Source organism: Aphelocoma coerulescens, chromosome 14 (assembly GCF_041296385.1).
Source record: "Aphelocoma coerulescens isolate FSJ_1873_10779 chromosome 14, UR_Acoe_1.0, whole genome shotgun sequence".
Classification (NCBI taxonomy): domain Eukaryota; kingdom Metazoa; phylum Chordata; class Aves; order Passeriformes; family Corvidae; genus Aphelocoma; species Aphelocoma coerulescens.
This window is the reverse complement of record NC_091028.1, coordinates 6,746,754-6,769,940: the sequence shown is the minus strand read 5'-3', so window position 1 is coordinate 6,769,940 and position 23,187 is coordinate 6,746,754. Positions and strand designations below refer to the sequence as shown.

The following is a 23,187-nucleotide window of genomic DNA, read 5'->3' as shown; positions in this document are numbered from 1 at the left end:
CCATAGAAACTAGGCTTCCTCCCAAGTTATGATCTTGCAGATCTTGTTGGAAAACTCTTCAGGAATACTTAGAACACGTGGGAAGAGTAAAACAGGAACTAACTTGAAATCTTTATATCTTAACACCCATTCAAAGTCCATCTTGCTTTTGATCTGTCTCCAATCTAGACATAGCAGAGGAAACAATCCTGTGTTTGGGTTGAAAAGCATATAATCTCCTGCTCATGGTGAACACTGTCTGGGCACATTTGCAGGTGGAAATTGCTTAAGGTGTGAAACACTTGAAGAAAATCTGCTTTTCTCATGTTTAAGTGGCAATCATGATGATGTATCACAAGCTGTTTGCTCACTTGCTTGTCTGCTTCTGGAGGGAACTATCCTATGGAGAGGAGCTCTTTCTCCACATGAAGTCTACCATTCTCCCATTAGTATATCCCCTCACAGCCAATCACACTTATGTCCTGGAGCTCTGAGCAAGCATTTCCACCTGCAGCTGGCAGCTGCCTGGCCTATAGATGGAGGAGAAGACACTAAGAAAACCTCTTATGCCTTCCCTTAGTTTTCAAGTAGTCTGTGAACACCACAAATGCACAGATCCCTCAGCAGTAGTTTGGGATAGGCAGTGCACAACAGTATTCATCTTGTTAACAGAAGGACTTCTCATTTATCTGTATCTAAGAGCAATTAAAAGAAAAAAAAAATAAAATAAAAGAAATTAATATCTTTCCTTTCACCACCATTGGAATTCATAGAACTAATCCAATACACTGGTATACTGCAGCATGTTACACAAATGCCCTGTAATTTCCCTTACAGTGAAATAAAATAGAGGAAGAATGGGAAAAGCATACAAATGCAAACCCCAGCTAACAAGGAAAAGTATGCGTGCAAAAAACCACAGTCTATGTCAAGTTTCAGATTGAAGCAAAAAAACTGGGCAAAAATAATAAACTGGCAGTTGAAGAAACCACATATTTTAGGGGCTTCCCTAGAGCATTTCTGATCTTTGTCAACTGAAACATACACCAGACACAAAAGCTATCAGAATCCACACCAGACACAGCAGCTCTGCCATTAGTTAATTGAATGAAGGAGCACTTACCATGACCCCCATTCCAGTAGCTGTGCTGTCATTTTAACTGCACACAGTGATTGTGGTATCATAGACAAGGCCACATCACCTTTTTTTCCAGGAGCTTCAGGTCCATTTTACCACAGTTCTGCAGTGTGGTCACTGGGCTGCTCTGCCGTGGAGAAGGGGAGCTCTCACACCCTTCTGCTGAAGCTGCTCTGCCCTACATGAAGGATGAGAGCCAGACAGTCACTGCATTCTCTGAAAAACCAACAGGTTTGGCTTCTTGCCCTTCTTCCAAGCTTTATTTCAGTATTTGTAATTGGTGATTATTTATAGATTTTAAAGATGTGTGGCTCATGAGTTCAGGCCCAGACATAGGAGAAACACCCTCCAGCTGGGAAGTCAGGCAGAACAGCTTTCATGGGAATAGTTGTGGAGGCAACCAGCACAGCCTAGAGCGTCCTCCTCTTCTAAGCTGGGAGATTGAGGCTTGTCACCCTTCAGACCACAGATGAAATTGTGGTCTCTTAAATCATGGTCTTGGTTATAAAAGGGGCTCACAGGCCACAGACATGAACGTTGCTTTCAGTTTTGCCAAAAGTTTGGGCCCCTGACTCTAGGAGATATTCAGAGCTGTGCACTCCATAGTTATGTCCAGTAGCACCTGGTGCATCTTGTAAAGAATAAGCAGTCAATGTGTCAGACCCCATCCAAGGCACTTAATATCCCTGCAGGTTATTTGGGGGATCTAGGGACCTAAAGAACAATTCTGAGCACCCCCTCCTCTTTGTACCACTCAAACCTACAGAAATATTACAGATTTTGTGTATTTCCTCAGATACTCCTTCAAGTTCTTCGTGACTCAGTACAAGGAATACCAGGAAGCTGAAGCTATTTGCTGAACTAGAAAAGAAAGTATTAATATATTAGGAAAGACACTATTGAACAATAGTGCTGTAGAAGTAGGGACCACAGGCTGCTTCAAAAAAATTCCTAGGTCAAAACAATTAAGAATGGAAGGTGCAGGTTTTTCATTTCATTGCATCACCAGATTAAGAATCCTTTCTTACTTTGTGTTTTGTCTATATTTTCTTTGGTTTTTTCTGATAAAGTAATTGCCTTTACCACCTCCCTGACACCAGTTTAGTATAAATAAGAAAAACAAGTGCAAGCAAGTATGGCAAAAGCTGCTTAGCCACAGCATCCACAACAAAAGATGAAGTAGAAATTGCCAGTGAAAGTGGTTGAAGAATTGTTCAGCAAGCATTTCAGGGAGATGAATGAGGCTATGTAGGTACTACAAGCAGCCAGAGGGAACAAAAGAAAACGGAAACATGTAAAAAATCTAATGAATAAGCAACTTCAGCTTTCATAAGACAATTCAAGTTTTATTTCTGCAGATAAACCAGTAGAAGAAACAGTGCTCAATTTTTCATATCAACCTCCTATTGTACTAAGCTTCTCAACTGTTTGATAACTGTTAGGGTCTTTTATTTAATAGGTTAAGATTATTATTTTTTTTTCCTCAGTAAGACTATAGAGGCTTAAGGCAGGAGAGGTATTGAATACTTGTGTGAGAGTGTATAGGCATGTTGAATTAATGTAGCAAAGGAGGGAAGGAACTCCAAGCACCTCTTCTGATGAAATCACTGCCACTCTGGGAAATCAATCCCAAGGCACAGGGGTAAGCTCTGCTTACTGCAGTGGATCTACGAAGTTGCTTAAACCAAACTTTTGACAGCTCAAGTTCCTTATTTTTGGAGTTCCCAATCTGAGAAATAAGAGATGATTTGCGAAAGTAACAAATATCAAGAACTGCAGCTGAGAGTGACTAAAGCTTTGAACATATCAAGAGATGTATAAAGCTAAATACACTGAGAAATGTGCACCCAAATGCTGAGAATGCACCCCAGGCTGGAAGAGAGCTGATGACTTTGCCTTGGTCTGCCCTCGTTTTGGATGTTTCTGAGTGACCACTGTGCAGTCTAAACAGGAAAATGATACTGAAGTAAACTCATTAATAATTTCAAAGCCTTTAGTTTCCCTGGTAACTGCAGTAGAGATTCCTACAGCATGAGTTAAATAAAGCCTTAAAGCCACACAGGGAATACAGAGGATCAAATACGGTATTTAATAAAATATATAATGTTTCCCTGATTTTTCCCTAACTGAAAGGAAAACAGTTGCTACTGCACTTCTTAGAATCACAACCAGTTACTGTGCAAAAATGGGAATTTATACTCCTTTCTTCACATACTCAAAAATTATTTTTCACCTCTTTAGCCATAACTAAATGAAGGATCAATACAAGCTTTTTTTTTTAAATCCCCATTTATATTCATGGCCCAAACTTCCTCAGCTTTGACATATCTTTCTTTTACCCATTTCTTACTGATGACAGAACTTGATCTCTACTGAGAGTGTATTGTTATAAATCACCCAGCTAAGGGAAACTGTCCTGATCCCTCAAGTAAATCCTGTGGCTTCTCCCCTGTTAATACTGAGCTGCCAATCATAACAATTCACATATGTACAGCCAAAAAAATCCACAGAAATTGGTTCTGGGCCAAAGCAGGAAATCATCTTTGACAAATGAATCAGAAAGTGATGCTATTAGAAATTTATCTCTTTAGTACCTTCTCTGATTTGCCCTAGCACACCCAAATATAAAAATTTTATCAAAGCACCAACAAGCCTTTTAAGTATACCTGTGATGAGTGAAAGTGAGCCAACTCTTACTGGATTAAGAATATTTTCCAATATTCAGAGGAATGGAGTACTCAACTGTAAACACCACTGAGATGCCTAAACCGGAGCAAAACCAGTCAAGTTATTCACAATATCCTTGGGCAGTTTACAGGGGAAGTCTCTGACAAGCCTCTGCAATATTCTGGGGAGTGTTCTAAGGAGAAAGAGAAATCAGCTGCCTTCTTGGTAATCACGTGGATAAAACACAATATCAATCTTAGAGGAGGTTCTACTTATTTTTGAAACCAAAAATGGGAGAGATTTTTCAGTTATTCATATCAAGCCTCTGATAGTGCTTTACAATAGAAATGCCACTATTTCCACTATTCCCTGTAAGGTAATGGCAAGGACACAGCAGCAAGTGATATATTTTTTAACTACTTTATGCTATATACTTCGGTCAGCAATTATGTAATTAATAAATATTAACTCAAATAATTAATATGTTAAGAATCTTAACATATTTCATAAATGGTCAAGGTTTTCCTGTGTAAAAACCGGAAAACCAAACCACAATTCATAAATTCAGTGTAACTGTCTTTTCATCTGGGGCTGTTGAAGCACTATTTGAGGACTTACATCACCTTTAGGGTGTTGCTAATATTTCCAGTGTTCAAATAATTTGCAGTTAAGTTAGAACTCAGAAAAAGTGTTGAAAATAGGACATTTTGTTCTGTGAAATCCTAGAAGACACTGGAAGCTTCTAATGAGGTTTCACTTGGATGCATTTATTTCAAAACAAGGAAGAATTCTTTTCTAGTAAGCCCCAAATAAAGAAATTATTGGTTTGACTCCTCTAGGGACCAAGGATTCTTTTGAGCTCTTAACTTGCTGTAAAAGAAAATGATGAGCCATAAAATATCTTGAATAATCACACAGCATAATTTCATATAGCTTTTTGGACAATTTACCAAAACCATTTGCACAGTACAGTGACAGTCTGCTGTGGGATTATCTAACAGACTTTGTTAGGAAAACAGATAATCCCTACAGTGAGCCAGTGGAGATAAGCACTGGAAGGAGGGAAAACTAAAGAAACATTTATCTGTTTTAAAATCAAAACACAAAACACAGATTCTGCTTCTTTTTCAGTTATTTCATCACTCAGGGAATCAGTTGGCAGCACCAGAGTAGTAAATCAGATACAGGCTAATTGTCACCTCTCCCATCGAGGTGCTGTTTTATCTGATAAGGGACATAGCACAGTTATTTTCTGCTACCTTAGAATGAAAATGCAATGGCTTGGACAATGCAGCAACATTACAGAATTACTAAATTCAAAGTATCAGATTTGCTGGCAGAACTGCCCTGAGAGGTGCAAGAGGAGCTGCTGCAGGAGCTGAGGTGAATGACCTGGCAGCCAGGAAGATGCAAGAGCTCCCTGCACTGCAGAAGGCTTCTGTCAGTGAGTTCCAGGAGCTGCTTCCAAGTCAGAAGCTGGCTGTGCTTGAGTTACTGTTACTATATGGCTTGTAAGCAGAAGTGTGTGTTGATACAGGAAATGAAATTGAGGTCAGCTTCAGGTATGTACATAATTATTTAATGTATCTCATGACAGCTCTCAAAGAGTTTGTATCTCCTTGGAGACTGAAAGCCCACTTCAGTATTTTAATATTGCAGGCTATTGTGAGTCATCCCATCAAATTACAGTTTTTTAGTGGCAGTCTACTGCACCTACTAGCCCATTGCACAAGTTGTAACACTACCAAGGCCAAAATATGACAGTCAAAATATTAACATCATTAGTACACCTTTCCTCCCTTACAATTATAATCCTACTAGGAACAGCTTACCAGTTTTTCTTACCTATTAGGGATTGCTTTCTGCAAGACTTTTGTAAGTCTTGCACAAAGCTGCTTTCCAGTTGATATTTTTGAAAAGTTCACCTCAGTAGCTTCTGTACTTACTCAACAGATACAATCTGGTTTAGTTAAATGTTTTAGAAAAGACTAGGGAGTTATTATTTTGCAGGCTTATTTAATGTTAGTAGCTAGTCAGATCTACACATGGCTGTGATTAATCAGATGTTCCTTGACCCTCTGTGATTTCATACTAAACTGTCCAGACTATTTCCCCCCATTATTGTGAAACCCTTACCCCTGTCCTGAAGTTTGGTTGTCTTGTTTCACTTCCTTAACTCTGCTGCATAATCCACCTGCATTTTTAATTATGGCATGAAAATTTTTTATCATGGAATCATAGAATATCCTGAGTTAGAAGGGACCCATAAGGATCATCAAGTCCAACTTTTGGCCCTGCACAGGACAGCCCAAGAGTCACACCTTGAGAGTGTTGTCCAAACACTTCTTGAGCTCTGTCAGACTTGGTGCTGTGACAACTTCCCTGGGAAGCCTGTTCAGCGTCTCACCACCCTCTGGAGGAACAACCTTTTCCGAATATTCAACCTAAATCTCCCCTGACACAACTTCAGGCCGTTCCCTTGGGTCCTGTCACTGATCACTACAGAGATCAGTGTCTGCCCCTCCACTTCCCCTTGTGAGGATATCGAAGACCCCACGGAGGTGTTCCCTCAGTCTCCTCCAGGCTGAGCAAGCCGAGTGACCTCAGCTGCTCTAAGGGGCCGAGTTACCTCCACTGCACATCCACAGTGTTGTGGTGCTGCCGCCTGCCCACAGAGCTGTCCCCGCCGCCTGTCCCCCCCCACAGGCACTGGGCCGCTGGGAGCGGGGACAGCACTGGCCGGGCGGTGGCTGTGCGCCAAACGCGACACGCAGGTGTGCTCTCATGTTGGTACATGTACATTCACCTTTCCCCCCACTCCTTCTTCCTTTCAGGGCTTGTATTCAGCATGAGACCCCAGCGACCGTGACCGGGCCGGTGCGTGTGGCGAGCCCTCGGGGCGGACAGCTGACGGCGCTGAGGGCCGGGGGCGGCTGGGGCCCCTCACGCTGCCGCCCGGCGCACGGCCAACGCCCGCCCGGCCACTCTGGCCCCGGCCCGCGGCGGGAGGCGGCCACAATCACCCCAGGGCCGGAGGGAGGAGCGGGTGTCCCCGGGGTCTCCCGGGCGGTGCCCGGTGAGGCGCAGCCGCCGCGGCCTGTGGCGAGCGGCAGCGCCGCTCCAGCCCCGCAGGCCCGGGCCGGAGCCCGGCCCCTTTTCCCGGGGCCAGCCGGGGGTCCTGGAGCCACGGGCCGGGATGAAGCAGGTAGGGGCGGCGGGCGCTGCGGGCGGGGCGCGGCTCGGCTCGGCTCCCCCGGGCCCTGCACGCTGACGGGTTCCCGCCGCAGGCGCTGGTGGACGACACCGAGGATGTGTCCCTGGATTTCGGGAGCGAGGAGGAGCTGGCGCTGCGGAAAGCGCGGATCAGGTAACGGCGCGGAGGCTGCAGCATCGCGGCGCCCGGGCCCGGGCGGCCCTGGCTGTTCCGGTGTACAGAAAACTCCATGTAAACGCTTCATTCCGATTTTTACAGGGAGGGTGGTCAAGCGCTGGAACAGGCTGCCCATGGAGGTTGGGGAGCCTCTGTCTGGGAGATACCCGGGCTGGAGCAGGCGAGGCCCGGCCTCGCTGCCCGGCATCAGCCGGTCACTGGAAATGAAAACCTGACACACTCAACATCCCAAACCCCCAGCAAACAGTGCTTTAGTTAGAGTTGGAGCAGTAGGGAGGGCTCTCAGCTCCAGCAAAGCCCGCTGTGCAGCAGTGCTCAGACATTGCAGTGCACGCCTGGCTGCAATAAAACTGTCATGATTTCCTACCACGGGATGTGATGTTGTGTGAAATATAAAATATCTTATGCTTGTATATGTTACCCGAGAAAACCCAACGCGGTAACCCATCCCATTTGTCAGGCTAAGCAGTTTACCCTTGGGTTCCTCGTCAGAGGTGTCACTCTGCAGCTCTGGCCACACAGAGGTCCCAGGTGACAGAGCAGTTCAATCACTGGCTTTTGATGAATCTCCAGTCAAAGACTGTGAAAGGAAGAGTTTTATGTCAAAAGGAATTAGGCATGCACTGATCAATAATGTATATAATCAGCTGTGATTTAGATTGCTTTCTTCTACCTTGCCCCAGTATGGTCTGGTCCTTTACAATGATAATACTTCTTGTAGGTGTAAACAAAGAAATATAATAGATGTTAAACCTGACACAACATTATCTGAGATAACAAGCAATTGTGTACCTTAACAATACAACTACTCTCTTTTACTAGTGTCTAGCAAAGCATTTCTGCCCTTGCACTGCTTTGGACTTTGTAACTACTTGGGCCAGCCCTGACATAAGATTAACCTTCCCAGAATTGCCTTGGTTTTCCGCCTTAGCAGCAGCACACATTTAAAATGAAGGTTTATATTTTGGTGCAGTCTTGGAGAACATAGCCTAAAGGATTCAACTAAGCTGGGAAATACAGCTTAGAAGTACCTTGATCACATGAGCCACAGATTCTGTCTGAGGGACCAGACTAGACGAAGCATGAAGTGAAACCACTCTGAAATGTTTGTAGGAGGGCCACAGCACCAGGCACTTTACTCTAGAGATCCTAGAGATTGCTCCTGGTTCATGCTACTCAGTAATACAGCACAGGTAAAGTATCAGCAAACCATAGTATTCTGTGATCCACTTTGTGTAGACACTGGTTTAATTAGAGACAGCTCTTTCTTGCCCTCAAGACAATATTAAAAGATGATGTTGTATTGAAAATTCATCTGCTATAGAATGCAGAAATGAAACTACTTACATTGGTCACAAATGTTTGTTTTTATATTTCTGAAGAATCTTGTGCTAATGAGCCTGGAACACACCTAGGTGCTGCAAAATTTTCTTATCTCATTAGACAGCATAACAAGATGCCCTCTAATCATCATTTGTCTTTAACTTTATCCCAATTTCATGTATCTTGAACTTGTTTAGAATTTGCATAGGCTATGACAAATTGTGCTTTTGTGATTCTCTGAGGTATGTGCAAAAGGGCTTCTTAAAAGCAAAAGGTTAGTGGCTACTTTCCTAAGAAATTGGAAAAGGATAACTTAAATTCATTGCAGTACCAGAACTTCGGATCTGGAAGCTGGGAGCATATGATTGCTTCTTTTACAAATCAGCCAGGAGATACAATCATCAAGCCAGAGAAGAAAGCCCATTTATTCAAAATTTGCCTCAATATGTTTTAAAATATCAGACAGAAAAAAAAACCAAAAAACCCCCCAAAACCCAGCATGTATAGTGCTGCTGTGGCACTTCAAGCAGGTACCTGGAATGATTCTCCTGTAGTTCACTGGCATAACTTAGGCCTGACCCAAATTTGATTCTTTAACATGGGATGCAACTAAACTGATTACAGCTCATTCCTATCCTAACAGGCATCATGCTCACAAACTGAACAGAGGTTATTGTAACAAGGTAAATGGCAATCATTGAGTCTTGAGGCTCCCGTTCTACATTAATGGATGTTTAGATGCAACAGGAAAAGTAGAAGTCCAAGCAAGTGGGTTGCTGTGCTTTCAGGAACAAATGTATAGCAAGCTGAGCCAGTGCAGAGTTGCAGTTTCCTTTATCCTTTCCATAGTCTCAGTAAGTGCTTAGCACTGTAATAAATGAGAACTTCTTGCTCTTTTTTTTTTTTTTTTTTTTAGTAAATACCCTTCAGTGTTTGATATTGGAACAAATTCAGCATCCAAACAGTAATCCTGTCGTAATCCAGTAATACTGCTGAATCTGCCTTCCAAAATGAAACATGACTTCTCCAAAGTTACTGCCATGTTTGAAGCACTGATCCATTAGACAAGCTCAGGCAACCCTGGTGTGCTTTGGGGTTGTGATCTATGAAAGCTGCTCATGACACAAGGGTACCACTTACATAATGGATTCTTACATCTTCTTGACCAAGATCAAGGCTTGAAGCAGCAAGGCACTGTCTGTTTTAGCCAGTTCACAACATCCCCTCCACCTACCTGTGGAAAAGCCCCTGTTGCTTAAAATGTCGCATGTTCAGTTCTAAGTCAGAAGAAGTTTTTGGAAAGTTTGAAGTTCTCATGGGCATGACCAGGAGTAAATATAAACTACAACTGTGCATCATTCTGGCCTCTCCAGTCCTGTGTGTATTACAAGCACAGTATTGCCATTAGAGAAAGATAAACACCAGAACAGTTAAACAGCTATAGAGTAATATAACAAAAGGGATATTTAAGTGTAATAGTTATTATACTTCTATAACTATAATTTAATTTTTAATAAGGCAATTCTCTATATATGTCTCATTTTATTAAACACAGTAATAGATTAACATTTAATAATTAAATAGTTGATTACACCCTAGGCCATACTTTTGTTAATTGGCCATACTACTGTTAATTGTTCACAGAGAGGTAGGAGCTTAATGAGACAATTGTTGACTTAAATTTATCTTATTCAGATATTTTACTCACTAAGCTTCAAGGAAGAAGTTACTTAACTGTAAGAGCCCTGTAGGTCATTCTCACTTTCAACTAATTAACACAAACAACTGGACAGAGTAAGATTTTACTTGACATATTACCCTAAAAATTGTACTGTGCTCATTACAGCATTCTCCAGCTCGCCCATCCTACTATGCAGGCAAATATTCCATGTCACATAATTATTTCCCTGAAATTTCTCTTTCTTTTGTTACAGACAAAATTTTGTTCGATATAGGAAAAGCATAAATACTAGTGAAGTTAATAAGCAATAATTCAGAAGAACTATTAGATTCCCAAATCATTCTGCCTGTCTAAAAGGAAGCGTTTGGGTTTAGACATTAAATAGGAAAGTTCATTTTGTCTTATAGCAAACAGCTACAATTTTTTTTTTTAGTTTTACAGTTCATATTTTGTTTTCAAAACTGTTCTGAAAGGCTTAAGAGCTTTTTCAATTCTTTTGGGCTTTGCAGTGTTGATTCATTTCATGAAACAGTGAGGATTTTATGGTACTGTGTTGCATACAACCACTAAATTCCTTCACACAGTACCACAGAATCTGGTGAAAGGCTCCATATTTTGTTCTGTCTTTGAGAAAGTTTTGACAGGAACACCACATTTGTCTTTTAGCTTTTGACTAAAGTTTGGCTGTTGATATTACCATTGCTTTGATAATGAAGATATACACCAATATTATCTATTTCAATAATACATATATTATTGAAATAATAGCAGCTGCAAACCAAAATACCATTATAAACTTGAAATAGCTGTGTTGTGCTACACTGTCACCAAGTACTGTAACATTCCTTCCCGTCCCATAACCTCCTATATTCACTGTGTTTTCTCTTTTCTAGGCACCCACTGGCCACCTTTTTCCACCTGTTTTTCCGAGTGAGTGCTATTGTTACCTACTTGTTCTGTGACTGGTTCAGCAACAGCTTTGTTGCCTGTTTTGTCACAATTCTCCTCCTTCTATCCTTTGACTTTTGGTCTGTCAAGGTAAGATGACCCTGAATAGTAATTACCTTGGAAAGTATTTTGTTTGTCATTAATTAAAACAAAAAAAGTGAATTTTTTTTTCAGTCAATGTTGTCAATTTGTATAATGTCAGATGTGACAAAAATACTGCAATCTGTTGATTTATTAAATGTCTAGCCCTTTTTAATGAAGATGTTCACATATTTTAGTTATTTAGCACCATGTTTTCTATGGCTGACTACTAAGGTCTACTAATATGGTGAGAAAATTGCTTTGCCATATCTAGATTTGTTTGTATGCTTTCCCCCTTAAAAAAAATTAATAAAAAAATTAAAGTAATACTGGTTTTCAGTAATGGATGCCCAAGGACATCCAGATCTGCAACCCTGTGCAGGGGCTACAGAAGACTCCTGAAAGCCCAGCTATAGCTCTGGTGCCCTAATCCCATGCAGACAGGTGGGTCAGGCCAGCCCAGGATGCAGGGGCTCCACATGTGGAACAAGGCTTTTTTTTTGTAGAAGCGAAACACTGATGCACCTCCAGTATTCACCAGCTTCTGGTGTTGATCCAGGTGCAGAAATATTTTCTTGGTTTGTTTCCTTGATCCCACACAGCTTATTTGCTTGTCATTAATCTCCCATTTTTCAGTGTGTTTTTGTTCTCAGTATTCATCTTTTACTGAGGAAATTTGTTTATTGGGTGTTTGTCCAATTAACAGACTTGAAAAATATAACCTATAATATCTTATCTAAATAAGTGCTACTGTGCTAATGATCTTATTGAAAGAGAACAGGCCTCTAAATTTGTAACTTCACCCATTGTCAATGGCTATTGTACCCAAGCTGGCACAGCTTTTAGAAGTAATTTTAGTATTTGATAAAAGATGATTTTTGAACATGCTTGTCTTTTTAATTTTTTCTATTTTAACTATTATACTGACATGTGACTTGTGCTACTGATTCATGCAAATAATGGTTTCATCACTAGAATGTGACAGGAAGACTCTTGGTTGGTTTGCGTTGGTGGAACCAGATTGATGAAGATGGAAAAAGTCACTGGATGTTTGAAGCAAAAAGGGTAAATATATTAATAGAAGTAGGCACAGGGCAAACAGAATCCATAGGAAATTTGTAAAGCTGATACCAAGTCAAATAGAGTAACAAATAGAGCACCTTTGTAACAGTTACTTTTTATCCAGCTTCCATAGAAAACAATGTCAGTATTCAGGTACAAGCACTGGTTTGTCACATCCTGGAAGCATTCAGGGCAAAACAGGTCTCACAACATTGTCGCCATATGGATCAGCAGAATAAATATTCGTACCGTGGTGTTATAGGTAGGAAATGTTTCTGGTAGTTCTATTTTATTTTCTAGTGAGAATATCTTGTAATAAACACATCTTCCCATAGATAATCCCAACACAGAATCCTCTTCAGGAAAGATCTCTGTGGAAACCAATGCTGAACAGTTCAGATTTAGTATTTTGAAGTTAGTATTTTATTCACATTCGTGGAATATGGTGGGAAAGAGAACCTGGATCACAGAGCATTCTGATACTGCCAGTGCCCCTCAAACACACTGAGGGAAAAAAAAAAGCCCTACAGAATGGTATTTGGCATCACTGCCAGAGTCAAGACTCAGGGTTTTGCTCTCACTTGTTGACATTCTCTCTGCAGTCCCACTGAGCCCGGCAGAGCAGCATCCAGGTGCTGCTCACCGGGACTTTCTTTGGAGCCCTCCCGCCGTGTCCCCAGCCCGGGCGAGCTGTCTCGGTGTGCGGGGCTGCAGTGCCCTCTGCAGCGCCCTCTGCAGCCTCGGCTGCGGCTCCAGGGTGTCCCGAGCACGGAACATAAATTAAAGTGCTTCCTGTATGTCTAAGGGAGGCCTGAAGACAGAATAGAGGAAACTCTGCACAAAAGAATACATGGAAAATTCAATATACTGAAAACCAACTAAAAAGCTTTTCAGTTTTCAGAGTGGAAGAGTCCAGAAGGTTTTCTTTTCCAGCTGTGATGCTTCTGTTTCAGAAGTTGGCACTAGAAGTTGTTGAGTAGTCTGAGGGTTGGAGTGAGATTTTGAATTTTGGAAAGATCAGAACCTTGTGAACAATCCTCTTGTTTCAGGGATTTTTTTTTGGTTATTTTTTAAGTGTGATGAGTGATGAGCCCCACAGTGTACATAGAGACATGTGAGTTGTGCTGACCTGAAGAAATCTGTAAGCAGGGCATGCAGGCTGCCTCTTGCAGGTACAGTGTCCCCAACACTAGCATGATACAAGAGGCATTTTCAAAGCCACAGTTCTTCATTCACGGAGTGTCAGCAGAGTTCAGAAGCAAAACCCAAGTGTTAGTTTATACAATAGGAAAATAAGCTTCATGCAAGATTTAAATTAAGCGAAGATACTGCATCTTTTTAGGAAAATGTATAGAAATATGCACTTTTATGAGAATTCAGGTCTGAACTAGAACCAACTGATAAATCCTATGGATGAAAATGCTGTTGTGTACAGTAGGGCATCAGGAAGGAAACTGTGTGAGCTACTTCTCAGTTAATCTTCTTCTATGCATATCATAAGTGAAATCTTCCTCCTCTGTTCATTTGTCATTTATTGTGGATTTTGACTTTGTGACTAATAGTCTCAATTTTTTCTTCCAGGTGCCTACAATAGCTGCCTCAACTGAAGCTGAAGCCCGAATCTTTTGGCTCGGTCTTATCATCTGCCCAGTGATTTGGACAATGTTTTTCTTTAGCACCTTGTTCTCCTTGAAGCTGAAATGGCTGGTGAGTCAGGGGGTACTGAAGACAATCTTGGTAGAGGAAGAACCCAGATGTTAGTTTTGAACCAAATCTTCCAACAGTACAAAAATTCCACCAGCAGCTTCAAAGAATCCTGAGGACTTTTCTGCAGTCAAGGCCTGCACTCTGGAATGGATTGGTAATTTTTAGCTGCACTTCTACTAGGTTATCAGATGTCAACTCCTTCATCCAGAGGACCTCAAGTGGTGGGCAAAATTATGGGCTTCTTTTTTAACTGTAGCAACTTACTCTTCCCCAACTTATTTCAGTCAAATGAAACTAATAGGAGTGGACAAAGAATGAACCAGTGATGTTGGTTTTCAGGATTTTAGGTCTCCTGGGAACTTAAATGTACTTACTCTTAAAAGTAAGGATTTCAGATCTTTGGTACCATTCCCTTTTCAAAGAAACAGCATCATTAGTTCTTAAAGACTTGATAAATTGAGCTATAAGTAAGTATTTTATAATTACTCTACTTACAAGTCATCTACTTAAAAAAACCCCAACACTTTTTTCTAACTACAAGAGGAAATTTACCCATCATATATTCATTACATGAAGATATTTTTGTCTATGAAATTTTCACATTTTCCCCTGTAAACATTAAGTGCTTGGATAATTGCTGCATTGTTCATTCTGTCAATTTCCCAGCCATGCTCAGTACCATTTCTTAATTCAATTTGAAGAGATAAAAAGCACCTCCAACATGTGCAGCTACATAACCAGTAACGGCCAAGATTGCATATTATTATTCAGTTAAACAAGAAATTCAGCTATGGGCATGAATCAATTGCTAATCATTAACTGCTTTCTGGTGCCCCTAAACAAGCAAAAGTTAAAATTAAACCAGCAGTTTGTTCACGGCTCCACCTTTATTTTTGAAAAGCAGATTGTTTGCTGAGCCAAAAGCTGCTTGGAGACAGAACTCTAACTGGCACAGGGGGCAGGTTGCCCAGGTGCTTGTAAAAGGCAAGTTAGACAAATGAAGTAAGATCACTTCTGGGAAACTGGTTCTGAAGGCTAAGAGAAACATTTTTATGAGTTACAGCATTAGTCACATTGGTTCCACCTGCTGCTAAGCCTGACACACCACAAAAACAGCTGACTATTTTCACTGGACATCAATGCTAGATAAGGAATCCTGTCTATGGATGCTCTTTGTAAATCTGTAAAGTATAGAGCTTATTTGTATGTAATAAGTTGTTTGTTAGCTAAACAGGCTGGCAGGTGTGCCATGTATCTGGATGTAAAACTTTTAAATATGAATGGAGCTTAAAAAAAGTGAAATGTTTCTGGAATTGGTGGAGTAGGTCCTTTTTTTGAGTAAGTGCTTTAAGGAAAGTAATGAAGTCTTTCAAGAGACAGAGTGACAAAACTGGTGTTGGTGTTTTGATAAAAAGAGGTATTTTGTAGAAAGGAAGTATTGTGTTTGATGTGATGGTAGGTCTTTGAAGGCCATTTATTATTGTGCTCTTACAGCACATGTTTATCTGGATAGTGTTTACACACACGTGTGTATATCCCACACAGTCAGTGCATAGCCATGGATTTGTCCCTGCTGAACTCTTGTTTGTCCACAGGCTCTCGTGGTTGCTGGGATCTCCCTCCAGACTGCTAATTTATATGGCTACATCCACTGCAAGTTAGGGGGACAAAAAACCATCAGCAGAGTAACTTCAAGGTTGTTTGGCACTGCAGATGTTCCCAAGAGTAAGTACTGAGCTTCAGCCCGTGGGGTAGCACAGGCCAACCTGCCTCTCATGGCTGGTGCTGGCTCTTCTCAGGTCTCAGTTCCTGCAGTGAGTCCAGGGTGATCCTGATTATCCACCAAGCCTCTGGCAGTGTCACATGGAAGGGCCATACCCCAGGTCACTTTGCTCCATGTTTGGAAGCCTGCTGAGCTCCACAACTGAGCTGCTTCCAAGCTTCAGGAAGAATGTCCTCAAGTAAAATCCTTGGAGTTACTATAATTCTAATGCCTCTGCTTAAGCACAGCTGGAAGAGCCATCAACCCTCAGGCTTCCAGCTGGCAGCTCCCTGCTTTTGTAAGAGATCCCTGTGTCCCAGGTTATGCTTACAGCCACATGTGCTCTGTTCCCTCAACAGGACAGAGCAGAATTTCAGAAGATGGCAGTGAAGAACACGGGAAGACAGGCACTAGGTAACCAAACCAGGAAGAGCTAAAGGATGAGCAGTAAAAAAAGTAATTAATGAAAGCTGTTCTTCATGGGAAGATATTTAGATAAAGCTCTTATAGAATTATGCCTGCATGAAATAAAGTCATTTGTGTTTGAGTCTTTAGCTCCTGGAAGGTTTAAAGCCTTTGTTACTTAAAAGCTTCACCAAAAAGTTGTTTGTTTGAGCACAGACAGTGCTCATGGTTTACACAGAGCATGCTGCTTTCAGAAAAGTTGTCAACTAACCTCAAATTGCTGGATTATCTTAACCAAGAATTACGTGTAATGAAAAGACAATGCTAATTTGTTTAACTTTGGAACTACAATAAACAAAATCAAACTGCCTTTCCCTCTTGTACACTATACTGATTTTGCAGAGCTTTGAAATTACAATCCCAAAGGGCCTCTTAGTTATTAAAGATACTGAATGTTTATTTTTTACTGTTCAGGCTTTTGGCCACATAGAATAAAACAAAAGTCAGGTACCGTGTTCACATACTACTTGTGTGAAGCTGGCAGTTATGTATAGTTAAAACATTAATCTTTTGACACCTGTAAAACAATAAATAAAGCAATGCACTGATACTGTAATACTACTGTGGCTTTCCCACTTTTTCACTGAGACACTTAAGTGGTGTGAACGGGCATTACAGCTCACCCTTGTGCAGCAGGCAGGATAAAGGCTGCTGCACGTGCTCCAGTGTCAACCTAGCATATTTTATATTCAACCTCCTAAATAAAATGTGTTTTGTATACTCACATCTTCAGCTGCTACTTTCAAAGTCAGGTTATTGGTACCATGACACTGGAGGCAGAATGCACTTGATAATCCAGATGCAGAGTCCCTTTCACAGCTTTCTAGTGAGGGGAGAACTACAAGAATCTTGAACTACTGGAAAAAACAAAGGCAAGCCTTTATATTAAGAATTTATTTGCAGTATACAAAAAGAATACATTCCTTTATTAAATAAAAGCATAAGTTACTTTTCTATAATTAAACATGAACTACATTTTTATTCCATTTGCAGATTACATTATCTTTTCTTCTTGAAAATGGTGTTGTTCACAGTATTCCTGAATTCCTATAAAGATGGAGAAAAAGTAATATAAGTACTATTTCAGCTGTACATCAGGAGTTTGTTGTTGCTACATCTGTCCCCTGTGGGTACTAATATCTGAAGCTGGGCCTTCATTACACTGGAAGTGGCTTTAGGTATTTCCCAGCAGTATTTTTAAACAGCCCAGCAGCAGCTCTTTAGGGAGTTTTTGTGTAATGACAGTTAGTGGAGGCATTGATCAGTCAGCTGCATCCCACTGGGTTATGGTAAGCACCCCTCCACACACCTGCTAGAGAGGCTCAGAAGGTTTCTCTGAGCACAAGGACACCCCATCTTCTCTGAAAATGAAAGTCTGACTTCTCTGAAGTCAAACATTGAAACCAGTTATCAAATACAATTTTGTTACCGCTTTAAAAGCCAGTCAGAAGCGATGCCCAGAAGCAAACGTGGTCTTTGCACCTGTTACTTTCAGAACTGCTGTGCACCTCTCCTGATTTTATTATTTGTGGCAGAGTAACAGAAGGCTGTTTAACACCTTTGTATATTGCAGCAGTGCTCGGAACCGAGGGGCTTAATTTGCACAGTGATTCTCAGACTCACTTTGAATGATATTCCTGTAAGATAATGTAGCTGGAGACTCGGGTGCTTCAGCCAGGAAAGACTGGCCTTTGTCACAACTTTTTCCTTGAAGGATAGAGAAAAACACAGAAGTAAAGCAACAGGAGAAGATGAGCTTTACTTTTTTTGGCCTTTACCCTGTTTCAGTTACACTTTTTCAAACAGCCACCTGCATCTATTCCTTTTAATAATAATAGGACTAGAAATACAGTGTACAGTTTGACAGAGGAATAGTACTAGCAGAAACCCTCAGTTGGGAGTGCTGAGCTGCTCCTTGATGTCATTAATTCAGGTATTAATTGGTAACAGCTTGTGGGCAAAGAACCATGCATCCTCATGACCCACAAGACAATGTGGGCAGTACCAGTAACTGTAAGGTTAAAGCACTGGTTTTAATGCTTAACTTCTACAAAATATTCTTCTTTGAAGTGGTTATGGTTTTGTCAGTCTGCATTTCCAGGTTATTATACCAACAGAAAGACATGTTGTATTTCAAGTATGATTACAAAGCTGAAAAGATGCAGCATGTAATCTTAAGTGATTAAGGAAAAGTTAAGGAAATTACCACAGCACTTCCCTCATTCAACATCATGCTATGTCATAGTTCCAGTGACTTTTGATTCAAAAAAACATTCTGTCTAAAAGTGCTAAGAGACATCAGTGCCCACATCAGGGTTTTCCAGTAGTATGAGTACAGGAGGAACTATTTGCTTTAAGTGCAGTGCAGAAAGTAACTTTACCTATCTGTGGATCCAGAGGCACTTTACCCAGGAGGGAAACATTCAAGTTCTGGCACATCTTCTCCGCACCGCCAGTAGTTGGGGGAAAGATCTGAGATTCATTCTGGGACAACATGAAAATTAGAGTTAAAATACTGCAATTCAGAGAATAAGGCATTTTTGGAGCAATGTTTGATATCCAAACAATGCCACGGAAGAAACACTGTAATACGCAGCCAGCCTTACCTTACACTTTGGACACACAAAGCCACTCATGTTCTCCACAACACCGATGATGGGCAGCTTCACTTTGCGGCAGAAGTTGATCTCCTTCCGAACATCCTGAAGTGACACTTCCTACAAATATTAGCAAATTCTGGTATTTCACCTGTAATATTTCATGCTGAATCCATTCAGTTACCTCCTTAGAGCTAATTTATAATGAATTATTACTGCTGTCTTAATATTTTTAGGAGTACAAACCTGTGCTATGAGCTCTAGGAACAATTCTATGAGTAGCAACAGAGCAGGTACAACAGCTCAAGCCTATTGGATGTGGTTCTGTTTTGAAATCTGACTCTAGTCAAGATGCACCCATATTTATGTTTTATCTCTTATGTTTATCTCATATCTTCTTTAAATGCAACTTTTTCACATTTTCATTTTACAGAAGGATCCTTGGTATTCTCCACAGAGTGAGGACAAGAACCACCAGGCTTACACTTGTTACCTCTTTTCAAATTATATATAAAGTATCTTATCCTCTCCTTGGAGTTTTCACATATATGACTGACCTCATTCATTCTCCTGTTCTCCTCTTCTTCCTTCACCACCTCTCTGGTATTGTTCTCAACACTTCACTTCCTTTATGTGTTATCCTTTCAGCTGTTGTGGAAATACTTTGTACCCTGTACTGGTTTAATCTCCTGTTCCTTTCCAAACCAGACACGAAAACCTCTGTTTGAACTGGCTGTGTTTTTAGTTTCAGCTTTCCAGGGGCTGATTTATCTTTTAAAAATGTGCATGACAAAGCTGCCTACTTTGGTGGGTCACCTGGAGGTGACATGCTACTTCACAGGTGTCAAAGAGTGCACAGCTTACCATTTAAAAACAAAGCTTCTTAGGGAGATTCTTCTGAACATTAAGCCATTGGTGACTAAATTACACATACACAATGATGTGAACTCTGATTCTGAAGGAGGAAGTGAAACACTGCATTTCCTTTCACCACACACATCACAACAGCTTTTGATTGTGAACTGCTGTGGTTCAGTGACCCACTTGGATCCCCACCCAGCTCCACTGAGGCACCCACCTAACCCACAGACCAGCCAGCTGCAGGCACAACACAACAAAGTAATTTCCCTAAGATTCTGCATCCTTAGATTTCTGTGAAATCAACAGCCTGTAACCCAAGGACTGCCTTTCACTGCCATGATGCTTCCCCAGTGGAATTCTGGCTCATACCTGGGGGGTGGTGACAATGACAGCGCCGTCGATGTGGGTGGCACTGAGGTACTGCACGATGGACAGGTGCTCATCTGATGTTCCTGGGGGCGTGTCCACGATCAGGTAATCCACTTCACCCCAGTCCACATCACGCAGAAACTGCTTGATCAGCCCTAGAGGAAAGGATAAGAATGTGGAAGAGAAAAGGTATCTTCCTGTATTTCAAATTTCAGGGTCTTAACTTACTACCCTATCTTTACATTATTAAATGAGATCATGATATTTACGTACTTGAAACCTTTCAAGGATGTAAATTACTGTTGAAAACACTCAATACATACCATTCTTTTTTGGTCCTCTCCAGATGACAGCATCATCAGGACTACTAAGCAAGAACCCCACTGACATGACACCTAAGTTTTCTTCAACATACTGAAGGAGAAGTAGAGAAACAGATCAGTGAAGAAAGAGTAGAGAAACCAACTCTGAACCTCTATTTTACAAAAAAAGCAGGTGAGGGGGAGGACATTAATGAAAAAAAAGGCAGAGAACCTTATCTTTTATCATAGGGCATTAAAAACTGCTTCTTGTGCAACACTCACCAACTACACTAAGACTGAAAAAATGAAATTCTTACAGCAGTTTATGGAATCACTGGAGACAATGTAAGGATAAAAGCAGCTTTCTCTCTCAGCACCAGCTGCCTTTCTAACAGCCTGCACACTACAGGTGATCTTTAGACAACCAACACTCCTACAAGACCTTCTCTGTGTTTTCTAAAGATTAATAAGGTTTTTCTTGGGTGCAAGATACTTCTTGGCTGATACTACACAAGCTGCATGACACCCAAAAATAACAAACCTGAGTAACTTATATTTATTGCCCATAGTAGCAAAGCCAGTAAACATAAGATAACGAAACTCTTTTAGAAATATAGTATTACTATTGTTAACAAAAGAAATTTAACACTCTGATCTAAATAGTCTATATCCCAATTCTGTATGACATGCATCTCAATTTTATAGATCTATTCTATATTCTATTAAATCAGGATATATATTCTATAGCATTCTCTAGATATTCTACAGAACATGGATATAGGCTATATAGATCTTTAGAATCTGGACATACAGACTCTGTGTCCCATATCTGTAGATTCTAAAGAATCTGGATATTGAAGTCATTAGATAACAGGAGTACCCCCTGCTCCTCCCTCACTCATTTTTCACTGTAGAAGATGGTGCCCAACCCAAAAAAACCCAATGAACTTTCTGAAACAGCTGCACCGACTCACCACTGGAGACCATCCAGATCCACTCTGATGAACCTGAAAATGAAAGTGATACACGAAAGTTGCAACAGAAATAACTACAGATGTTACACAAAACATGAACAAGTCAAACCTGGGCAAAGAGCTCTCCTGCCTGCAGGAACAATCCTGCTTTATTGGGGCAGTTGAGGTAAAAACTGCAGGAGCACCAGATCTTCAATAATAAGTGAACAATAACTGTTCAACCCTTATGCAAGTTTACTCATTACTTTCTGTATTTTTAAGAAATATTCAAGGGCTGATAAAGCGCATCATGCTAATACTACTCAAGTTTCAAGTTGTCAGCATAATGTGGCTGGTATGCAATGAAAGTTGGTTTGCAGAACTGCTCATCCTGAAAGCAGATGACTCTTTTGCAAAATATATTATGCTGAACTTCTCCATCTCACCTCATTTCCCTACCATTTCACTGTCCCACATTTCCCATTATGCACTTCTTTTAGAAGTGCATAAGGAGCCTGAATATGCTAATGAAAAACTGAGAAGAAATCCCTTAAACATGTCTGAACGTTCACTCACCTGTTCTCCTTCTAGACCCATCATTTTAGGGATTGACGGCCCACAGATATCTATGTCCAGCAGAGCAACCTGGAAAACAAACCAGCCAACCTGCCCCACTGGAAAGAAGGTAGCACAGGGCTGTCTCCTAAGGCGATCTCATGCAATAAAATCACTCCAACGGGGTTCACACAGGAAAGTCAAACCGCAACGAGCAGGGGCGCACGATCGGTACCTGCCCGCAGGTGCTCGGCCCTGCCCGCTCCGGGTCCCCCACCGCCCGTCCTCTCCCCGCCCTCTGCCCACCTGCTTGGTCTCGTCGGCCGCCAGCCCGTGCGCCAGGAGGGCACTGAAGGTGCTCTTGCCCACGCCGCCCTTGCCGGACAGCACCAGCACCGTGTGCCGCACCGCCCGCAGCCGCGCCCGCAGCTCCGCCGCCTCCGCTGCGGAGACACCGCTCCGTCAGCGCATCCACACGGCGCCCCCGAGCCGCCCCCCTCACGGCCGCTGCACTCACCCGGGTCCGGCCCGGCTGCGCCGGCCGCGCACAGCCGCTGGTTGGGGCATCCCTGGCAGGCGGCCGCCCTGCCCGCCTGGGCGCTGCCGGTCCCGGGGCACTCTGCAAGGGACAGAGAGAGCTGGGCCGCGAGCGCCGCGGGCGGGGGGCTCGTCCCGCCCCGTCCGGCCCCGCTGCTCACCCTCCGGTGCGCCCGGCGCCTCCGCCATAGCGCTGCGCCACTTCCGCCGTCACTTCCGGGAGCGCGGGGCCTCGGGCCCGCGGCGCCCAACCGCTGCCGCCAGGGGGCGCTGCCGCTGAGGGGCGCGGTGACACCCCCAGAGCCCCGGGGCGCTCCCCGTGAGGCGCCCGGCAGCTCGGGCCGGGGCCCCCGCTGAACCCCCGCTGAACCCCCGCTGAACCCCCGCTGATCCCCCGCGGGCTCTGCCCCGGGGCCATCCGGCCGTGCGAACAGCCCGCGCACCCGCACCGGGGTCCCGGCGGGTCCATGACCCACGGCAGATGCAGTTCTGACAGCGGCGTGCTTTTAAAGCCAGGGTGGAATTTCTCCACTAGAACTGCTTTAGGCAGAAGCAATTGACAAGGAACGGCACGGAACCATCCCGGTACCGCAGCCTGAGTGTTCCCGGTGCCGACCCGCCCCGGGGCTGTGTGCCCGTACCCCGCTCGGCCGCTGGAAGGAGACGCGCTCCAGCGCTGAGCCAGCTCCCGGCTGTCCCGCTGCCAGGGAAAGTATTTATTACACAGTAATGCACTTCACAACTTGAGAGCTTCACAAGTTTCATACCCAGGAGATTACGTATCATTCCAGTGAAATCGTGCTGTCGCG

General features: G+C 42.5%; 2 protein-coding genes across 4 annotated transcripts; one reads left to right on the top strand and one right to left on the bottom strand.

The window, feature by feature from the left end:
* The first annotated feature begins 6,663 nt into the window (after positions 1-6,663).
* Positions 6,664-16,760, top strand: TVP23A (trans-golgi network vesicle protein 23 homolog A). 2 transcript variants are annotated; one of them, XM_069029490.1, is made up of 7 exons: positions 6,664-6,989; positions 7,072-7,151; positions 11,073-11,217; positions 12,184-12,273; positions 13,852-13,977; positions 15,573-15,702; positions 16,099-16,760. In XM_069029490.1, exons 1-7 carry the CDS (start codon positions 6,981-6,983, stop codon positions 16,155-16,157), a joined length of 639 nt encoding a protein of 212 aa, XP_068885591.1. In that variant the 5' UTR covers positions 6,664-6,980; the 3' UTR covers positions 16,158-16,760. The 2 variants fall into 2 exon arrangements, with proteins under 2 accessions (XP_068885591.1, XP_068885592.1); XM_069029491.1 differs by having other exon boundaries at positions 6,672-6,989; positions 11,073-11,109.
* Positions 16,761-16,853: 93 nt separating this feature from the next.
* NUBP1 (NUBP iron-sulfur cluster assembly factor 1, cytosolic) lies at positions 16,854-22,622 on the bottom strand. Of its 2 annotated transcripts, XM_069029488.1 has the most exons (11): positions 22,540-22,622; positions 22,359-22,460; positions 22,148-22,284; positions 21,863-21,931; positions 21,308-21,340; positions 20,355-20,445; positions 20,032-20,186; positions 18,811-18,921; positions 18,586-18,688; positions 17,828-17,911; positions 16,854-17,251 (listed from the first exon to the last, which is right to left on the bottom strand). In XM_069029488.1, the coding sequence occupies exons 1-11, from the start codon at positions 22,565-22,567 to the stop codon at positions 17,199-17,201; spliced, it is 966 nt and encodes a 321-aa protein (XP_068885589.1). In that variant the 5' UTR covers positions 22,568-22,622; the 3' UTR covers positions 16,854-17,198. The 2 variants fall into 2 exon arrangements, with proteins under 2 accessions (XP_068885589.1, XP_068885590.1); XM_069029489.1 differs by lacking the exon at positions 17,828-17,911.
* Between the last annotated feature and the right edge of the window lie 565 nt (positions 22,623-23,187).